At 39.3% G+C, this 20,404-nt stretch overlaps 1 protein-coding gene across 1 annotated transcript in view; it reads right to left on the bottom strand.

Moving 5' to 3' along the window:
* Positions 1 to 1,356: 1,356 nt before the first annotated feature.
* Positions 1,357 to 20,404, bottom strand: part of camk1b (calcium/calmodulin-dependent protein kinase Ib) — a 36,052-nt gene continuing 17,004 nt past the window's right edge. The window contains exons 3-12 of the mRNA XM_071493913.1: positions 13,803 to 13,934; positions 8,915 to 8,989; positions 7,567 to 7,705; positions 7,076 to 7,202; positions 6,564 to 6,639; positions 6,227 to 6,339; positions 5,540 to 5,618; positions 5,294 to 5,381; positions 4,790 to 4,919; positions 1,357 to 4,678 (exon numbers count right to left, since the gene is read on the bottom strand). Of these exons, the coding sequence (XP_071350014.1) occupies positions 4,581 to 4,678; positions 4,790 to 4,919; positions 5,294 to 5,381; positions 5,540 to 5,618; positions 6,227 to 6,339; positions 6,564 to 6,639; positions 7,076 to 7,202; positions 7,567 to 7,705; positions 8,915 to 8,989; positions 13,803 to 13,934 (1,057 nt within the window). The 3' untranslated portion in view covers positions 1,357 to 4,580. The remainder of the gene's footprint in view (positions 4,679 to 4,789; positions 4,920 to 5,293; positions 5,382 to 5,539; positions 5,619 to 6,226; positions 6,340 to 6,563; positions 6,640 to 7,075; positions 7,203 to 7,566; positions 7,706 to 8,914; positions 8,990 to 13,802; positions 13,935 to 20,404) is intronic.

The following is a 20,404-nucleotide window of genomic DNA, read 5'->3' as shown; positions in this document are numbered from 1 at the left end:
CAAGTCTCTATTTCACATTCCTTTCAAGCATGGGCAACAGCACTCTGAACTCACGCTGCAAGGAGGATGTGGACTAAACACAATCTTCATTAACGAGCTGCTGCTTTTGTTTTGTGGAGAAATTTAACTCAAGCATAAAGATATGTATATTAGCCTTAAAATGTAGGGCCGTTGTCTTCTGGTCCCATCCTTGGTTCAGTTGTACCATTCCACATGGTGCCAGGTTTCACCCTTGGACTTGTTTCACTTCATTTTTTCCACTCTTCCACATCTAAACACTGCTTGCAGCTTTCAGCACTCTCTTCCTTGTGATTCATGCAATTTCTCTCCCATTATTTTGAATCAGTCCCTTGTTCCTGGTTTGACCACATAATTTTTACTCTGTCTACTGTCTCCTGAATGAGGTTGACCACCAGACTCCCGCTCTTGCTCTCTCTGCTCTCTGGTCTCTTTTAGCTCAATGCTCCATGCAGCCAAACCACAGGCCTCATTTACCCAGCATTCCTTTGGAGAGGATGAGAGAGGCCTCATGTAGCACACTATGAAATTAACATTCACGACTAACCTCTCAAGCCACAAAACTATTTCATGAGATCAACAGTTGGAGACTTTTGCCATTGAGAAAAGTATCCCTGCTATTGTGTTATATGTTTCTGTTTTCTGACAAAGCATGAGTGTGTCTGTCATCATATCAACAAAGCTGATCCTCAAAGCCAAAATTACACATTTAATTAAGACAACATTCCACTCTGACATTTATCTAATCATTTTATACCATAGAAATATATAATTATGAAGAAAACATGCAGCTAGCTGGAGATAACCACTGCTAGCCTTGACTAGGGCTAAATTTACTTTTGTCCCCCCTTTAGTGGTTTCCTGTAATTGAAATATATGAATTTTGTTTAGCTGTAGCTTAATCTCAGCATTTGGCAGGATGAAGTCCGTGATCTGGTGTAGTTTAGCTCCTATTAAATTACACATTTAAATGCATTTTATGCAAATGTCATTTCATTTAATATATTCACTTAAAGGTAATAATTATGGGTATAAAAAGCCGAGTGAACACATTTATTGTGTTGATACTGCGTTTTCCTGTTCCTAAAGGACTTTTTTTTGTTGTGAAATAAAATGGAAACTGGGACTTTAAGGCATAAAGGCATACAATTAAGGCATTACATCTTAGCCATCTGTTAGGACAGTGTTGTTTTATATATTGTGTTATTTCTTGGTTGTGCACAATAATGCTTCTACTTGGAATGTTTTTCTTACAGAATATTATTATATGAGCATGACATAAATATAAGCTTACATATTGTATTGTTTTTCTTTTACAAATGGACTCAGACAGTTCCATAATGCATAGACAAGGATTTTAATGTATGTTTCACTTACAAATCTGTTCCAAGCACAAGTCACTGGCTTTCACACTGAGTAGTAGTCACTTATCAACAACCTATGATGCATCTGTGTATACAGTAGGTACTGTAGTCCAAAACAGCATTTATTAAAAGGCAACATATTTATGGTACAAATACTCATTTGTACAGCAAATCTAACCAGACATTGGTCATTCTCTACAAGTGGTTACTGAGCAGTCAAAGGAGAAGCCTTCACACAAATAATTTCCTTCTTTGAGGCTGATGCAACACAAAATGACATGTATGTGCTGTAAAAATGATCACTTTGAATGCAAAAGCTGTGGCAATTTATCAAAACACCCTTAGTAAAGCACCTTTGAGGGCAAGGTCAGTATAACTTCTTCTCCTTAACTGTAATTCTAATGTCACCCCTGCATATTTTCCTACCAAGGTGGTTGAGTGGTGAGGTAATGGGATATGGTTATGTATTTCATAATCACTTGTTTCATTGCACTGGAATGTAAAAATCTTTAGTTTTCCATTCCCAGATTCTTTGCCTCAGCAAAGAACAGAGTTCCAACAAACATTCAGACAATGTCTTTCATCAGTTTGTTTGTTCATTATAACAAACTGTTCTCTTTCTTAAGTATTTCACCACCTTTTGCCTCGAAAAAGATTTTTTCTTTTGGGGTTTGTGGGTTCAGAGTTCATTAAACTGACTGGAGAATCTGAGTTGTTTTCACTATCAGGAGATTAATTATGACATTATCAATCTGCCAACAATAATAAGACTGTGGACGACAACTGCCTCCATGCATCAGCTTTCCTGTGCTTATCTGGCTGCCTCATTGTCACAGTAATTCATGATGTACAAACAATTCACACTGAAAGTTTCCTGAAAAAATAATCATTTTCATTTAAAATCAATCATTTAAAAATCACTTTTAACTATGCTTTACACTTTGGAGCCACCAGTTACATTACTGTCCAAATATACTACAACGCCTACCCTATAGAGATGCAGAATAAAGCTCAAAAATACTTTTTGAAGCAGCACATTGAACTTGCTTTGACATGTTGAAACATTATTACAACTTTTGTTGCTCTTGACTCATCTGCGTGATGTTCTGAAGAGAATTTTGATCTTGTTAAAGAGTAAAACTGACAAAAAAAAATCTCCTTTCACCAGCACTCTCATGGCAACTGTAACATTATCACAACTTGTGTACAAACTATTTATTGTTTAAAATATGGGATTTCACAAATTTCAAGCCACATCATGCAAACATACGCAATCAGTACCAAATGTTTATATGGTTGTATCACACAGAAGAGAAATTATGATCCTTTCAAGGTTAGGATGGAGTGATCAGAGGATGGATGAACCTCAGAGAAGGGTCCAGCCTCTGTGGTTTTGTGACCCACCCAGGACAGTCCCTGTAACAGCCCCAGAATAAAGTACAGAGGACTCAAACAACTAGACTTAAAGCTCTTCTACAACAACGCTGTGTGTGCGCGTTTTCACCTACGCACACCTTCAGTAGGATGAATGAAATAATGTCAAATGAAAACAGAGTATGTACGTAAGTAAAGATGAGGTGAGTTAATCTGATATCTATTCACATGCTTTAATCCAGGTTCTTTGTAAACAGGCTGCATGTGGAGGAAATGTGCCTGTAAAAGAATGTAAAAAGAAAAGGACTATATCGGTGGTACAGGTACAGAACATGGTAACAGATGCATATCAAATTCTGGTTGCTTTGTTTTTTGCATTCACACAACCTAAACCTCCTATGTCAGCTTATTCTTGAGTATAGCTAAGTACACTGATCAATGCTTTTTCAGGTTTGCAAGTTTGTTTGTTTTGCACAAAATGTATATAGATACACAAAACAGTTCTTTAATTGAGGGAGAAGGCAAAATACTGAAACATATTTTTGAAAAAAAAAGTATTTGATGGATTTTTTAAAAAGTAAATGATGTTCCTGGTGAAGCTCCCCAGAAGGTTTTCAAACTACTATTTACTATTTACTTTACCCATTTCATAATGTAGCTGTTTCTAAGTGGCTGTATGTGGTACTGTATGTGCGCAGGCCTCCCTTTGGAGATTACAGTACTTAATTTTGAGACAACACCCATAAAACCTTATTTTAAAGCTGAAAATTTGATACATACAAAATATGAAGTTACAGTAAGAGTCTGTGCTGCAATAACTCTGCAGAAAAAGACTTAACATGTCAGAAGCTACCCAAAAATAAACCCATCCTTCTATATATCCTAAAGGCACCTTAGACAAAGATATATCCCTGTGCTCAAGTGGCTGAAGAGGTTAGGGGTTGGAAAAAGAGAAGGGGAAGCCTTTTACTTTCAAAAAGCCTAACCACTGTATGGAAACACTAGATCTCCACAAGCAAGGCTACATAGTAGATAGATAGAGTTTTAATTGCATAAACTATTGTGTCAGTGATTGTCTAAAAGCATGACTTAAAGACACAGAATCCAGATCTGTAAAATCAAAAGATTTAACTTAGTTTCATTTCAAATACTTCAACATATGAAGATGCTCTATGCCTTTCTGCCTTGACAAACTTTGCACACAACACTCCATCATTTGCATGGTGCTGCGATGCTGCATTTCTGCAACAAGGTATATTTTAAAGATAACAAAACATGCATGGGGAAAATTCTCTCCTGGTCATGCAGATATTGTTTCTGGATTTACACTCCAAAGTCTAACAGGAGAAGGTTAAAAAGACGACACAAAAATATATAAAACAGTAAACAATAAAACGAACAAACAGACAGGTTGAATCAAAAATCATGAATAAAAAGAGTGTCCAACAAGCTCTGTCCTGCTGCGGCAAAAACAATCCACCTGACAAGCTGGTGGAGGAGGTTGTCTTCCCCTCCTCTGTATCGTCTCCCCCATTTCAACTCATCCCAAACACCCAGCCCATTCTGTAAAAATGATCCGCTCTGGTGCTTCATCATTATCATTATCATTAAGTCTCCCTCCTCCTCCTCCTCCTCCTCTTCATCCCATTTTATGTCTTCCTTCTCAGGCTGGACAGGCTTGCTCCCCCTGCAGGTGAGAGGTTGGAATGACGCTGTATTCCTAACCAGATAATGGGGGAGATGGCGCCTCTGGTTCCACCGAGGGGGGTAAAATTGGAAAGTCACTAGGATTGATTAGACAGGTAAGTGGAGCAGATGCAAAGCTCACACCCTGCTGGTTGGGTGGCAGCGGTAGGTGCAGTTGGACAGGGGATCTGCCCCGCCGTCGACGTTCTGGGAGCACCCTCCCTCACAACAAGCCTCTAAGAGAGAAAGAGACAAGACATGCTATCAGTACTGCTGTCGGATGTTACACATGACACTGCTATATTCACACTCTTCATAACCGTGCGTGAGATAAGCGAATAACTCACCTGCGTCTTCCTCTGGCATCAGCAGATGACTTCGGCACGGGCTGGGCAGGGTGGGGCTGGGTCCCTCATGGCTGGTGCCCAGCTGGAGACGCCTCATGTGACGAACGACTGCTGTGGCGTTGAAGGCTTGCTGCAGAGGGAGGGACACGGGAACAACTGAACGTCAGTTACAGCTGAATCTCAAGTATCTGACACTAGCTGACCGACAACTGGGACCGGGACCACAGCCTAAAGATTTGTGGTCATCCCAGATGTTGAATGTTTTGAATAATTCAAACAAGTTCCAGTCTTGAAAGTTAAAATAAAGAAGGTTTAAACTTTAGAATTTCAGTAGCACAGTAAAGCAAACAAGTGATTCCTGAAGTCCAGACTAAGACCAAACTTTTAACCATGGCTAAACTGAATTCTCTCCATGTGTACTAAAAGGTAAATAAACAATGCAGGATACATTGTGCATATAAGAAAAACAAAGTGTGTCCAAAATAAATTGGAAATCTGACTCACCTTCCACTTGCTCTTAGCAAAGTTCTTTTTGATCTGAGCACTGACAGACTCATGGATGTTCTTATCCAGGGCAGTGTCCCCAGCAATCCTGACAAAGAGAGAACACAGGAAACATAAAGAGTGTGTCTGAGCAATGGATAGACGTCATAATTGTACAACTACATGTTAAAAAGAGACTCTCATTGGTACTAAGGGTTATTTCATTCTTTGTAATGTGAGTCTGTGACTATGATAGAGGACCAGTACCAGGGGTGCTGCAGAGCCTGCTCGCAGGTGTAACGTATGTTGGGGTCTTTCTCCATCAGGTGGACTATAAAGTCTTTAGCTATAAGAAAAAAGAAAGATTAAAAAATACTCATCATCAATTTAAGGCAACAGCTGCACAGAATTGACACAGTCTATTTATTTATGAAGGCCCAGGCTACAAACTCAGTCAATGTAATAATACTTCAGTTTCTAACTGCTGAAAAACAAGATGAAACACATCTTGAGCTAATTCCCATATGTCAGAAAATTGGCTGATGCATCAACTGCATAATTTGTCCTAAAAGTTGGAGAGGTCCTCATCCAGAGCAGGGAAACGAGGACCCAGGCCAAGAGTCAGGACTTTGGAAAATAACATCAGCAAGGGATCATTGCCATGGCCTGTGGGCTCAACACCTGCAAGGTGACTGGAAGGGAATGGACAAAATATGTACTTGGCTTGGAAAACATCACTCTGTCAAAACAAGAAAGGGCTTGAGTGAAAAAAAAGTTTATCACCCTGTTCCCTGTTGCCACCGAGACCTTTTCCACAATATGCAGCTCACAAAGGCACATTCAGAAGTTTAGATTCATTATTTCTGATGAGCTTAATTACGCACATTTGTCGCATGTGCATGAAAAGTCTGTTTCAAACCAACAGGAGAGGACTGAAGAAAAATGGATTGATACCTGAATCAGAGATATCATCCCAGTAGGGAGAATCAAACTCGTATTCTGCCTTCAGGATTTGCTCAAACAGTTTGGCATCATTCTCATCATAGAAGGGAGGGTAACCACACAACCTGAGACACACAGGAGAGGACAGGGGTCATGTTTCCACACACATGTGAACGAGATTCCCTCCTAAGTGATCGGTAATTCCAAAACTAATGTTCAGCATCTGGTTAGACGGCATCATGACTGATGTGGAACAAAATAAAGATCATACAACTATTAAAATATTGTGTCAGTGCAGAATTTCTACGTACAATGTTAGGCTTGGTCTGTGTCATAAAAATGTACTCACAGTATATAGGCTATGACACCAATAGACCAGCAGTCCACTGCCTTACTGTAGGGTTTCTGAGCCAACACTTCAGGGGCTGAAAGAATAAAGACAAGGTAATTCAGTTAAGTAATGTGAGAAAATGACTGCAGACAGGCACCCTTTCTATATCGTAGTTAGTATAACTATACCTTACCTATTTAAATTTGTAAACTAGCAGCCATCCAACTACTGACAGCTATAGTAGGCGACACAAACCAACACCAGCATCAGTGTTTTAAATATTTACTTTTCAAAACTGTAGAATGTCTATATGAGATATTGAGTCTCTTGAAAGTTATAATATATCTGATAAGCTTCTCATAAATTAAACTGTTGTATGAAAGCAATAACATACTCTGAGTCATGCTATATGGTGCTACTGTAAATTGGCACTAAGCTACTACTGCATGGTACAGTGTTCCCTGTCATGTAAAACTGATTAAATACAAACTGATTTTTTTAAATTTAAGACAGTATCTTGACTTCTTTACCAACATATCCTGGTGTTCCACAGGCCGTCGACATCACACTGCCAGAGCCCTCGATTTTAGACAGACCAAAGTCACTGATCATGATTTTGGAGTCTTCATCCATGCTGTAGTACAGCAGATTCTCAGGCTGCAATGAGGAGGGACAAAAACCGGGGATTTAGATAAAGTACTATCTTATAAAAGTCTTTCCCAAACACAAAAATACACAAACTCCTCCACTACCACCACATACACACATGTAACTACACAGTAATTACTATTCTTGCTAAAAGGATTATATGCTTGCACAGACAGGATTACAAAGACAACAATAAAGTCAACATTTGTTTACTGCCAGCAAAGCCATTGTATGATGGAAAACTACAGCTATTTAGAAAACATGTTTTCAGTCAGAGGTTTGAACAGGGTTTATGAGTTCTGACTCATGCTTGATCAGCACATCAACAGTGTGCAGGATAACTTTTTAATTATATCAGTGACTCTGGACTGACCTTGAGGTCACGGTGTACGATGCCCATGTCATGGAGGTATTTAACAGCGTCCAGAATCTGCTGAATGAGCTTACTGGCATCTTTCTCTGTGTAGAAGCCTTTCTCTATGATGCGATCGAAGAGTTCCCCGCCAGATACCCTGCATGGAGAGGGAGAGATGTGGTTATGAAAGTGAAGGACCAAATGAAGATTGCAAACCTACCAAATGAAGATTTTTTGATGGATCACAGACAGAGAAGGCCTTTTTATTTGCTCAAACTTCTGCCGTTACTGTCATAATGATGTGCTACATGTATTTATCTCTAATAATCAACTGCATAAATATAGAAAAGTGGTGGCGTGAGTGAAACCACAGCAAAGTGTCTGCTTGATATTAGACCTAGAAGCCACTAGATGGAGCCTTCATCCTGTGTACTTAACATCTGCTAACTGGGTGTGCTTCTTTGAGCTTCCGATATCAATCTCTAACTCACACACACATTCACTGAACACACTCTGTTGATATTTTTGACACACAGCTGATACTTTTAACATCTCATGAATGAGGGACAGAATTCAGAGAAAAGTCACAGGTTCAGAGACAAGGAACAAATAAAGGAGAGAAGCGAAAGAAATGAAGAAGAAAATTTAGGAATGTCTCTCAGATGTTTTAAAAAAGTGACTCCACCTCTGTGAGTAACAGCACATCATACTATCCGCATACTTTCAATTTCCTCATGATACAGCACCGTCAGTAAGTTTCTATATCTCATTGAAATGATGTTGTGAGGTCATGTTAATATAAAATTTTAAAAAGCAGATCTATTACTGTGGTGAAGCACTGGGTGTTATATGAAAGGGAACACAAAATGTATTGCCAAGGCTTGAAATAAATATTGAAAATAACTGGAGAAACACAAGAGAAGAATTTCCCACTCGTCCTTGCCTTTATAAATGTACAGATTTGCCAAAGATTGTGATAAATGCATAAATGATTGATATTTTCAGGAGGCTCTGAGTGAATAGTGCTGGGGATCCTGATCTGTCCTTTCTCTGGTTCTCTCTCTCTCTCTCTCACTCTCTCTCTCTCTCTCTGACATTTCAGGAGTTGAGGTGGGTGGGAGGCTGTAAGGCTGCAGGTGTGAGGGCGAACTCCCCACTGGTGCTCATGAGTAGGCATGGTAGAGTCTTTGTGTGTGTTTTGTGTGTTTTGTGTGTGTGTGTGTGTGTGTGTGTGTGTGTGTACATGCACATGTACGTGTGTTACAGAGTGCAATTAATGGCATGTGACATGCAGTGCGTGGGAGAGTTCGAAACACACATCACACAAAGACGGATCACACAAACCCACACTTATGTGAATACTCACAGTTGCATGACAAGGTAGAGGTGTGATTTACTCTCAAATATCTCTTCCAGAGATACAATGTTGGTGTGTTTAATCCTGTGAGGAGGGAGAGCAGAGAAAGAAGATGAGAAATGAAGTTGTTCATTTTATTCTTCTTACACACTTCTACTCGTCGTTTAGCCATTAGCATTTGTGAAATTTTTGTCTGTGGGTAGCATAAATAATTCTCCCGGGTGTCATTATGATTGCTTGTTTGGAGTTGGAGTTGAAATCTTGTCCAGTAGATATGATTGGGACAATCGGCGTATGAATCCACCACGCAGCTGTTTACTGGCTGTAGAGGAGGCTACACTGTGTGGTGGCAGGCAACGCCGTAATTGGCTAAACTCTGTGTTCTGCTGCCCCCTGAGACCCGTGGGTGCACTGACAGGGGTGAGAAGATGACTCACCAGATCCAGATTGGTACTGTACTTCTCTGTTTTGACCAGTGTGTACTCTTACCTGTATCATGACCAACCTCTGTCCTATACACCTGCTCTTAACATTTAATTTGCGTTTCAGTGTTGCATGTATAACAAAATGGCCCATGGTCACATAATATTAACACTCTGACTTTACAAAAATGTTTTTGTTTATTTATCATTTGCCGATTTTAACTTATTTAGAGGGACTGCGATGCATGATGAGCAGTTGATTCTTTCATTTCTGTTGGAAGCATTTTGTGAGGTTTGCTCTTCTTGCACCAGGAAAACAACAATTTTAGGATATGTCGGGACATAGCGTCCATTTCAACCATTTAAAAATATGGGTATTTAATTTAGTTTATTTTTATTACTTCCACCACCTTAAATGTAGGTTTGTGTATTAAACCTCACTACTTTTTTAGTATCAACCAAAACTTTGCCATGGGATTGAGTATTGAAAACTGTCACGTGCCAAAAGCTTTGACAACTTTAGACTATTTTAATTTTAAAATATATGGTACCATGTGCATGTACAATACAATCAAAATGGGGACTTGCATGTAAAAACATTGCTCCATAGAATTGTCATAGGTCAAAAACTCCACAGGAGGGTCCTTTAACTCTAACTTTCTTCCTCCTCTGATTTTCTATTTTACGCTCATCATGCACTGTGTGTTTGTGCGTAACCAATTCATTTAATTTACCTCAGTGCCTGGACTACACATCTGAAGGTTACTGAATTGACTTGGAGGCTGGAATGCAAAGACAACACAAAGCCACGTGTGTGACCTGTACTGGAGGTAACTGTGTATGTGTCAGCCTCAGCTCATGCTGGATTACAGCAGTGACTCTTATCCAGATTGTAACTATGCACGGACACCTTCATTCATCTGCTTAGCTCAGTGCGGAAGGAGAGATGGACCCAGTGAAGGATGAATGATGGATTAAACCTGCCGAGTGAGCAGACACGTGTGAACGCCTGTGAGCTCAAGCGTGCACTTTCACACATGATTATAGAAGGTCAGATACATGCAGTCAAGTTACGGAATTTAAGTTGGATTTCTGTGCAGGTGTGTTTGTGTGGGCGATGAAATAGAAATACTGGACACTGGTCATGATGATTGTCAGAGTGCTGAAATGTCTTTTGAAGGCTGGTGAGTCATTTGCTGACCTCTGTCAGCACCCGTGGGTCTCACAACGCATCAGAACCTAGAAGTCAGCAAATTAGAGAACAGTGTTGTCCTCCCAGTAACGACTAAATCTGACACGTGGGTGAAACTGGCAGATCTACTAAATCCATATTCTGTTCATTTTCTCAAATAATGATGCATTATATTGATTTATTTAAGGACAACCTATCTTATTTTAACAACCTCTGGTAATCTGGCGTCACTCTCATATTTCTTTTTTGCACAGTTGTTCTTTTGTATCATATTTGTTTTTCTTACAGCTGTGATACTTTTTTTTTTTTAGCCTTTTTTCCCCCCAGACCATGAAGTGGGCTTTGAATGAATGAATGCTTCCTAAAATATTTGTAGTATTTTAAAGCTCCTGTGGTGGGAGAATAGTTTTTTTGGTTTCTGTGGAGTATTTTTTCACAGAAACTTCTGTCTCTTTTACAGTAATATCAGAGATAATGCAATCCTCAAGTCAGGAGAGATATGTTCATTAAAGTGAAGACAATCAGATTTCTCCAACAGAAATCTCCATTAAAAACTCAACCCTTTACCTATATTAGAAATTGTGTTTCAGGTTTATATGCAGAAAACAGTAATATAGTTACTTGGGTCCATGTACATATACAGCACGATACATACAGTAACGTAGGTTCACATTTTCAGGATAATGAGTAATAAATGCCCTTTGCTCCACAACTTCCTTCCTAAAGAGCATGACTTTTTAACAGTAGACATTTGGTGTTTTTAGGCCAGAAACATTATGAGCTGTGGACTTATGGTAATAAACACACAATTATTTTGAGTCCAACATTACTACAGATAGATCCACTCGACATTTGTACCTCAAAAATATGTTTCAGGTATTCTATACAGCTACGTTAATAAGCCTTTTCAGATTGTCTCTGCAGCAACTTCACCGACTCTTCTGACTGGCACAGCTACAGATGACTTAGCAGAGTGTGATTCATCACTGTATTTGCACGTCTGTGTTTGAGTAAATGTTTGGTCTAGATAAAATGGGAAGAGGATGAACAGCCAGCTAACTAATGCAATGATATCACATAGCTACAGTGGTGGTATATCAAACTACCAGTAGGCTAGGCAGCGACCTCACAGACAGTAATTAGAAGAGTGAAGAGGTGACTGAGGGCGTCCAATGAGGATCTTCTGGCTTTGCGTCTGCTCCAATACAAAGTGAGCCATTTGACACTCAATTGATAATAAATTAACTTTGTTAACACTGTTACAACTGCTTTACACAGGTTGGAAACATTAAATAAAGGCATTAAAGATACGTTTGCCTCTGTCCTCACAGGAAGAAAGGGAGAGAAAGAGTCCCCTCAGAGAGCTTCTTAAACAATAACATTTATGGGTGCCAGCTGTTTCCTGCGGTCGAAAACAAGAGAGCAGGTTTACTTCACTGTAAATCTTCAGTGTTGTACCACTGCACAGTTCGAGTATTTATAGATAGAAAAAAAAGACAAGAAAAGTAGACAGTGACACCAAGTCTAAACATTTCATGGGAACAGTGCATTGTTGACACAAAAGTGGGATTAGATTTTCAACATTTTCACAGGGACATGATTCATTTTGTGCTCGCAAAACTTCAATAGTCCATTGGTAGTTGGGTCTGGCAGTTGTTGTATTCAAACAATTGGCTGTGACTACTTAAAAATCCAAAGGGAGGGAATATATTTCTCAATCCAATGGTTTCATGACCAAAGGAAATCAGCAAACATATAGTCTGTTTTTGCTTAAATGACACCTATTCAAAGTACCACCCATCCTCGTCTGGAGCTCTGTGTATCTTGAGGACGAAGTGTTAAAATTAATCAAACCTTTGTATGAATCTAAACAAACTTCAGACATGAGCAAGCGGGCCATGAATTTCAGGCCAAGTTTACCTCAGTTTACTCCATTTGTCAGAAATGTCACCAAACTGCTAACTAACCCCCACCACTCTCATTCCACCATCCTCACCTCAGGAGGGATCATAGCTGTATATTGGCGAGAGTTGTGTGTCTCCTGTAACCCAGGCAACAAGAGCTCTAAAAATAACCTGGGACCCAATGTAGATCAGCCATTTTCACCATGGCCTGTAATTCCCCATATCTAAAGAGAAGTATGTTTGAAACACCCCACAATTACCAGGAGTGTGATCGTTGCTTGCCTTTGTCTTAGTATGATAAAAAACGATATCCCTTGCACAGGTAGGGAGGAAACTAGTGCATGAGCTGTGTCAAGAGCAATCCTGTTCAGTAGTTTTGGTAGGTGTGAACATTTTCTGTGATATGACTCCATATGACAAGGGAGACCACTCATTTTTGCCACATGATGAGTTTAGAAACAAGGGTTAATTACTTGTATTTTCCAGTGCTAAGGCAGATCATACAGCAAGTTGCACAGCGCCATGATCTTCAAAAGCTAATTTAAACTGATTATTCTAAATAGGATGATTGATACAAGTTTTTGTTGTTGTTTGTGGTAAAATTAAAAGAACAGTTCAAACAAATGCCAAAAAATGTATTAATTAATTAACAATAATAAAACCAGAATTCATAAACAAGTCAACATTTTCTCATCCCAATACAATGGCGGTGAATGCTATTTTGTTTACGGCACTAAAAGCAGCAGTAGCCCTTTCCAGAAGCTGCAAGTCATGTTAATCCACAGAACATGCTGTTTTCAAAGGGACTATTTCTTCAGCAGAAAATAGTTCAGCTGAAAACTCTTCATAGTGATATCTCTGGTTTTTCCAGATTAACCAGGATGTGGTTTCGTGAGACACAAGTTGTTGTCAAATTTTCAAAACGGCATATATGAAAACATTTAACTTGCTTTTAATGTGCTATACTAAATAAAACTAACACTACCTGGATAGACTGAACACCAATAGTGTTTTTCTGGGACTGGACCTTTAATTCTACCTATTGAGAAACTGTGTTTTTTACAGTTGGAATACCAGGATGCAAATATACAGTATGTATCCAAATTTAGCAGCGTTTGAGTGACAAGTAAGATTACGTTTAATATGATGTATATTACATGCATGACAGTAGATCATATTACAACAGTCATATACAACATATATGATATCTAGTAACGTGATACAACATACATGATGCAGTAATGGGGATACAGTGATGAAAAATTTACCATCCTGAACCTTGTAGATAGTATTTCAGATGCAGTCTAATGCTAACCATCGATCTGTGGTTTCACCAGAGACTGGTTCAAAAATGCATCCTGTTAAAAACGTCCACTTACTTGTGCAGGACGGCTATCTCATTCTCAATGCTGTTCTCTTTGCCCTCTAATGCCTTCTTGGGGATACACTTGATAGCCACCAACTTCTGGGTCCTCTTCTCCTCAGCCAGGACCACCTCAGAGAACGCTCCCCTGAAACACAAATACACAGGTCAGCCCGTCAGACCCCAGTCCATTTATCACAGGGTGTATATAGGCAGAGCTCTTCATGTGTGTCTGTGACATTGTGGAGAAAAAAAAAAAAGCAAACTCCTGCTTTGATGTTAAATTGTCCAAACGTTTCTGATAACTTGGCTACTTGCATCTAAGTGCTGGAAGAAATTCTTGCCCACTGATGCCAAACAGTGTTTATTTTTAACTTCAGCCTCCTCCTGAAGTCTTAGGGTTGCTGCTGAGTCAAGTTTTGGAGCGGCTACAACTTGGTGGGATGATTTGGAAGCACCGATTTCAAATGCTGAGGATTATCTCGGTGACAGATTTTGATACTTGCCCGATAACTGCTCAAGTCTCAACCACTTGATGCCCGTCAATCAACTGGATGCCCACATTGTGCATTTTCATTGTCTGTCTCACATTACTGGAGTAAAAGTTAATAACATTGCAAAAACTTCAAGTGTGTGGACACAACACAGGGTAGTTCAGTTGTGTATATAAAGGTGTGCATGCAAGTATGAATCATAGCAGATAAGGCAGATAAGGCCACTCATTATAATTCTTTAGTGTGAGCCATTTGTAAACTAGTAGTAATATTACTCTCTTTATCTATGATACACCAGGCATTGATGGCTTCTACAATAAACAACTCAATTTCTTTCTGTTTTTTATCTCCACGTGTCTCCCTTCCAACTAAAATCAATAATGAAAAAAGAAGTAAAGCAACCGATCTCAAAGTAGTTCAAGAACTTAAGCATTTTCCCATGACCCATTTAAAAGTAGAGACAGACATTTCTTATAAGCGCTGGCGTTCTGGCAGATGTCCAGAGATTTTTGACTCAGATCCAAAGCTGCACAGTTACTATATGGGATTCCTGACTCGCAACAGGAAAACTGCTTCAGTGAAGTGTGAGTAAACTGTGAAAGAAATACTGCTGTAAGAGGTAAAGCAGCATAACTGCCTCCTAGGCTCGGGCCTATTCCTGCTACAGAGGACCCCTATCATGGTGAGGCTGTGCCTTCCCCTCGCTCCCTATGTGCGTGTCTGCTGGGCGTAGCGATGTGGTCTTCCTCCTGCTCTCAATCTTCCCACATACCTGAAGCTCATCCAGTAATAAAGTGATCCTCTTGTAACTTTAGTTTCCTCATATTTGCTTCAAATTGAACTGTGCTTCTGCCTTAGGTCCTGTCAGCCTCACCCAGCTCCTCAGCCATCTGCCGGTCCAGTTATATCCTGTTCGACTGCCTGCCTTGCTTCATCTATCTCGTCCTGGCCCCTGACTTCTCTGCCTGCCTTGCTCCATTGTCCATTCTAGCTTAACTCCTGACGTCTTCACCTTTTCATGTTTACTATAAGTTTGTTTTTGAACTTTTTACCTTCATGTCTCCGAGTTCTGCTTTTGAGTCCAAACTGCATTCAACATCACACCTTCTACCTTCTTACTGTTTAATGTTTCAGTGTGAACAACTCTTTGTGAAATGGTAAATAAGGTCTACAGCAGGAGCAGTCTCAGATTTATTACATGTATGAAAGTCCTTGGAGATGAACTGGAAATGGAGAATTCACCTTCACGTAAACGTACAACTGCTTAAGACTATGATGAGATATAATTTTGATGTGTATGGATATTATTCCACCGTATGTTTGGCAATATTTCACTACTACTTCAATAAACAAATGGAAGAGCTTCCACACACTGAGATCTAATTGCTCTATTTTATTACATCCACTTTTGGGCATAGACCCTTGAGGCATACAAGGCAAACAGAGAATGAAGGACCACTCAAGTGTATACTGTATATAGGCATTGCAGTAATGAGCCCCGATGCTAAACATCTGTGTATCCCACAAACAGAACCTTATGCTACATTCAGGTCATAGATTGTAGAGATGGGAAAGATTCTCGTGTTTATGACTTGTAAGCGTTCATGGCACCACACCACTAAAGACGGTTGTGTGATTGCAGTGTAGTCCATGTGAGGATTAAAAATACTGTGAACTGGCTGATGTGAGGCATCCACATTTGTTTTCTTTTTCAGACACTTCCATATCAAGCACCAAGATGGATAAATCTGAGCTATTTATAAGTTGGACATAACTGAGATAATGATGTGAACACAACATCACAATCAAGTTTATGAAAATAAAGTTACTATTTAACATGCAGCTAAAATGAATCCATGAACTCCCATCCTCCTGACTGCGTGAATAAACTACCTCTTCCAGACTGAGCAGGTACCAAATTCATGGCCAATAAAAATGTTCTCAAGTTTATTTATTTACAGTACAACCTTTGTAATTCAAATGTGTTGCACTGGAATGATACACAACACAACTCAACTATTGTTACATACCAGACAATCAAGCTCCTGATTCCTGCATTAAGCGAGACAGTGAACATAACAAGGATGTAGGTAAAGGGTTTTTTTTACTTTTTCTTTCATGAATGCAGCTGCATTTTTACAGGGACGTTTGGGTATCAGATCTCACTCATACTTCCTTGAATCTTTTTTCTTTCTTTTCTTTCTTTCTACATCAACTCATGGTGAACGAAGGCATGTTTGTTTTGGAACAGGCCATTATCTAATCAAACAGGTCTGCATACATACGGCAATACATGTTGGCAGTATCACCACAGTCTGTCTCTTTAAAACATGTGGCACTAAAGTTGAAGGAATGTTTAAAAACCTAAATCAAACATTAACATCAATACCTGCTTGTGCACTTTTGCAAACTCTAATGGCATTTAGACAAAAGTGTGTGTTTGTATGTGTACGCTGTATCTACTGTGTATGTATCCTTGTGTGTGTGTGGGGAGTGTGGGGCCTGTCAGCTGTCAGTTTGTGCCATGCACTATCTCTGTGGTCACAGACAGCTGTATGTGTGGGCAGAGAGGAACCACAACCATCCAGTCACTAGGTTTGCAGATACATTATCGTCAACTAAAAAGGAAGGACTGCCAGTGTCTGTGGTGACTGATGGCATGTTGGAGGTGTGCTGATCACAGCCCTTTTCAGCTCTCTGTGGCTTTTACTGTTTGTGCTCTTCCTCCCTTCAACATTTAAAGCTGATCTCCTGACCAAATAGCACAGAATACGTCCATATCTTGTTGATTAGATCTGTTTTAATTAAGAATGGCACCGCTAATGAAGTTCTTCACAATAAAAGTGTCTCATGGGTTCACCAGCTTTTAATGTGAAGCAACGACAGCAGGAAAGGTTCAGTTTGCCTGAGCAGAAACTTAAGGCAGTAATAAAAACAGCCGATAGTGATGAGTATTCAGTAAAATACTGCTGATATCTCAAAGTACAAACAACAACGAAACTAAACTCAGAACCACAGAGATTCAGGTGGACGTATTTTTCAGTTTGACTCTAGTCTCCTGCACAGATACACACAAAGCCAGCTGCTGAAGACATAGGTAAGGGGAGGAGACTGTGGTCAACCTTGCTACCAGTGTGGCTATGCCCTGCTGTGAGGCTGTAGAGGAAACACATGTCATCACGGCTTGGCTCAGCATGGCATGGTGAAAGCAGATAAACCCGGGCAAATGGAAAAAATAAAATCTACTCACTACTGCTAATTTGAAAGAATTCAGATGTCTTCTGTTTTATTTTGTTATCTCTTCAACTATAATATGTGGTTCTGAAAACTGGAACATTATTCATGTTTTGGTCCACAGTATGTTTGACTGCTCAAATGCAAATTATATTTATTCTACAACTGTGTTAAACAGCCAAGAACTGGAAAATGTTCTCTTCTCCCAGAGCCTCTGGGTGCTTTAACAGGAAAATAAGCATGTTTTCTATCAAGATAGAGCAAGTGAAATAACATGATGCACACAAACATATTTCTTGGTTCACTTATAGGCTTAAGTTTTCCTTCTATTTTGTTTCTTTAAGAGTTGCTGCGACAAATTAACTAAAGTGTATTTGTTTGTTTCATGCATACAACTCAAGAGATTTCAGTGAATTTGTACATTTTGCTCTATCAAATACTTGTGTTTCTTAAAGTGTTATGGTACTGTATAAGTATATTCTATCTTTAAGAGCATACTCTTTTTATTTAAAAGATAACCAAGGGATCTGGGGTTCCAAGCCCAACATGGAGAAGCCTTGTGTGAAAGGTGTCATAGGATAGCACATACAACAAATTGTGGATATAGCAAAAGCAACAGTTGATATATTTTGATATTCCCACTTGATATTCTAATTTATAATATTCAAAAAGTATATTTAATCTCTGGTTCAATACTTAATCCAGAGTGACCTACATACGGCTTCTCTGGTGTTATTAACCTCCAACCTGAACCCATTGTCTGATCAAACTAACAATTATCCTGGAAGTGAGACCTTATGGTCACATCTCAACAAGAAAGTAAAACTGCCACAGAAAGGCCATTAGCCTTGGCAGGAATCCAGCTGTGTGGAGGAGGTTGTCAGAGCTGCGAATTCCTCTGAAGCATCTGGAGGATTTAGCAGACATTCTCCATGCACCCACTGACAGGCCAAGGGGCTCTGGGGAGGTGTCAAACAGTGGTTCATACAAACATTGAGAAAATCTGAGAACACTAATGTGTCTTTGACTATGCATCGTCTGCCTAGCTGTTCATTATTTTAGTAAGCTAACCGCTACCAGTGTCACACGTCTATATCAAATTTTCCCCATATGAACTGTTTAAGATAAAGATTTAAAGTACATAAGTGTGAGATCCAATGAGACTACCTCTCTGGTTAAAAGGAATGTAAAGTGATGAAGTTTGGTGAACCTCTGGCACACCATTGTTTGTACTTTAATGAAGTGAAACAACTAGTTCAGGTGTACAGCAGACAGAGAGCTTACAGAACATTATTTGACAAAAACAGAAACCTTTTAGCCCTGACTCCCTGTCACCAAATGACACTGGACATTGTTTTCATGAAGTTCCAGAAGTGATTTCCTTTTTGCTCTCTAACACAATACCTTTGAAGTGAGACTGTATAACCTTTGTTGAACAGGGGATGCTGTTTTGAATGTTCACCATTAGCGTGCCATTTGGCAATCACACACTAACGGTCTATGCTAAGATGTGGTGTAACAGCAGCATAATCGACCTTACATCTTACATTAGCCACCATAAGATACAGGTCATAACCAAGCTCCAACCGCTTAATATATAAGCCAACATGGAAGTGCCAAAGAAATGCCACTTGAGCCTGGCTCCAAAAGTGAATCAATCCCCATAGACACCCATGTTAAAATGCCCAATTTTACAGTTATAAACGAAATAAACATTTACAGCAAAGTACAAAAAACGGTTTTGGTCTCTATAGCTAATTTCCCTCTTCATGACAACTGTACGGGGTTATATAACTCAGCCATTTAAATTGTATTAAGATTGTATTAAGTGTTTATTAAGAGTGACAGGTGGGTGAGCGTATGCTTGCCACAAACATTCACCGAAGTCTCAGCTCCACACAAACCCCAACTCTTAGCCCATCAGCTGGATCAGATACTGCAGGTATCAGAAACCTAATGATGATGATAATAATAAAATAAATAATCTACTTAGTTCTGCTGTCAATGACAATTGCTTATTGCTAAGTGATAAATCCTGAGATTAGAAAGATTGGACATGAGGATGGACATGAGGAGAATAATGGTCAGTTTCATGTTTGATAAAAATGCTGAGATGTTCCAAACACATTGTTGAAATGTTTACATGAGGAAATAGTCCTGGTGAAGAACATGGTTCCACACTTAATCCGTGTCCTCTGTCACCAGCATAGGCTCACTCATCTAAATGCCTTTCTATAGACTGCGCTGTAGAAATGCCTCTACTATAGGCAATGCATGAAATGTATGTATACAGCAGTTAGATAGATATAAAGTAACCGATTAGTGCCATAACCTGTTCAATAGCTTTCATGCAAATGTATTACTTGATATCTCTACAAAACTGCTCGCCAAAGGGAACACATTATCCCTGAAAATTAGAAAGAAAGGCAGCACATATGTTCCAGTGGAGAAAAAGACATTAAAAGTCAATTTTGCTCTGCCACTGACAGAAATATGAAAGAGTATATAATTGTGTATCATAAACTGCATATTTGAGTAGTGTGATGAGTTTGCTGAAAGCTAAATCCTAGCAAAGGTTTCAGATGGATTATAGAGTAAACAACTCTGTTTACTGAGCTGTTCCTGTTCCTAACAGGACATTCTTATCACCACCATGGGACCTGTGTCCAGGAAGAGGATGTACACGCACACATACACACAGTATCACTGCACAGTTATTAGCTACTAAACCCCCAATAAAGTCACGCTCACTGCAACTATCCAAACAGTCGGGTGTGTTCTCAGAAACTTACTCTGCAAATACTTTACACAAGAGTTTAAATATACTGTGGACACGCACTACCAAAATTTAAATGTGTGACGCCTCAAAGAGGGTAAATATTTACATACA

The sequence above is a fragment of the Trachinotus anak genome, unplaced genomic scaffold (assembly GCF_046630095.1).
Source record: "Trachinotus anak isolate AG129_WGS33_773 ecotype Australia unplaced genomic scaffold, CSIRO_AGI_Tana_v1 ptg000013l, whole genome shotgun sequence".
In the NCBI taxonomy this organism is placed as follows: domain Eukaryota; kingdom Metazoa; phylum Chordata; class Actinopteri; order Carangiformes; family Carangidae; genus Trachinotus; species Trachinotus anak.
Note: the sequence above shows the minus strand (reverse complement) of the source record. Positions and strands in the feature narration are given on the sequence as shown.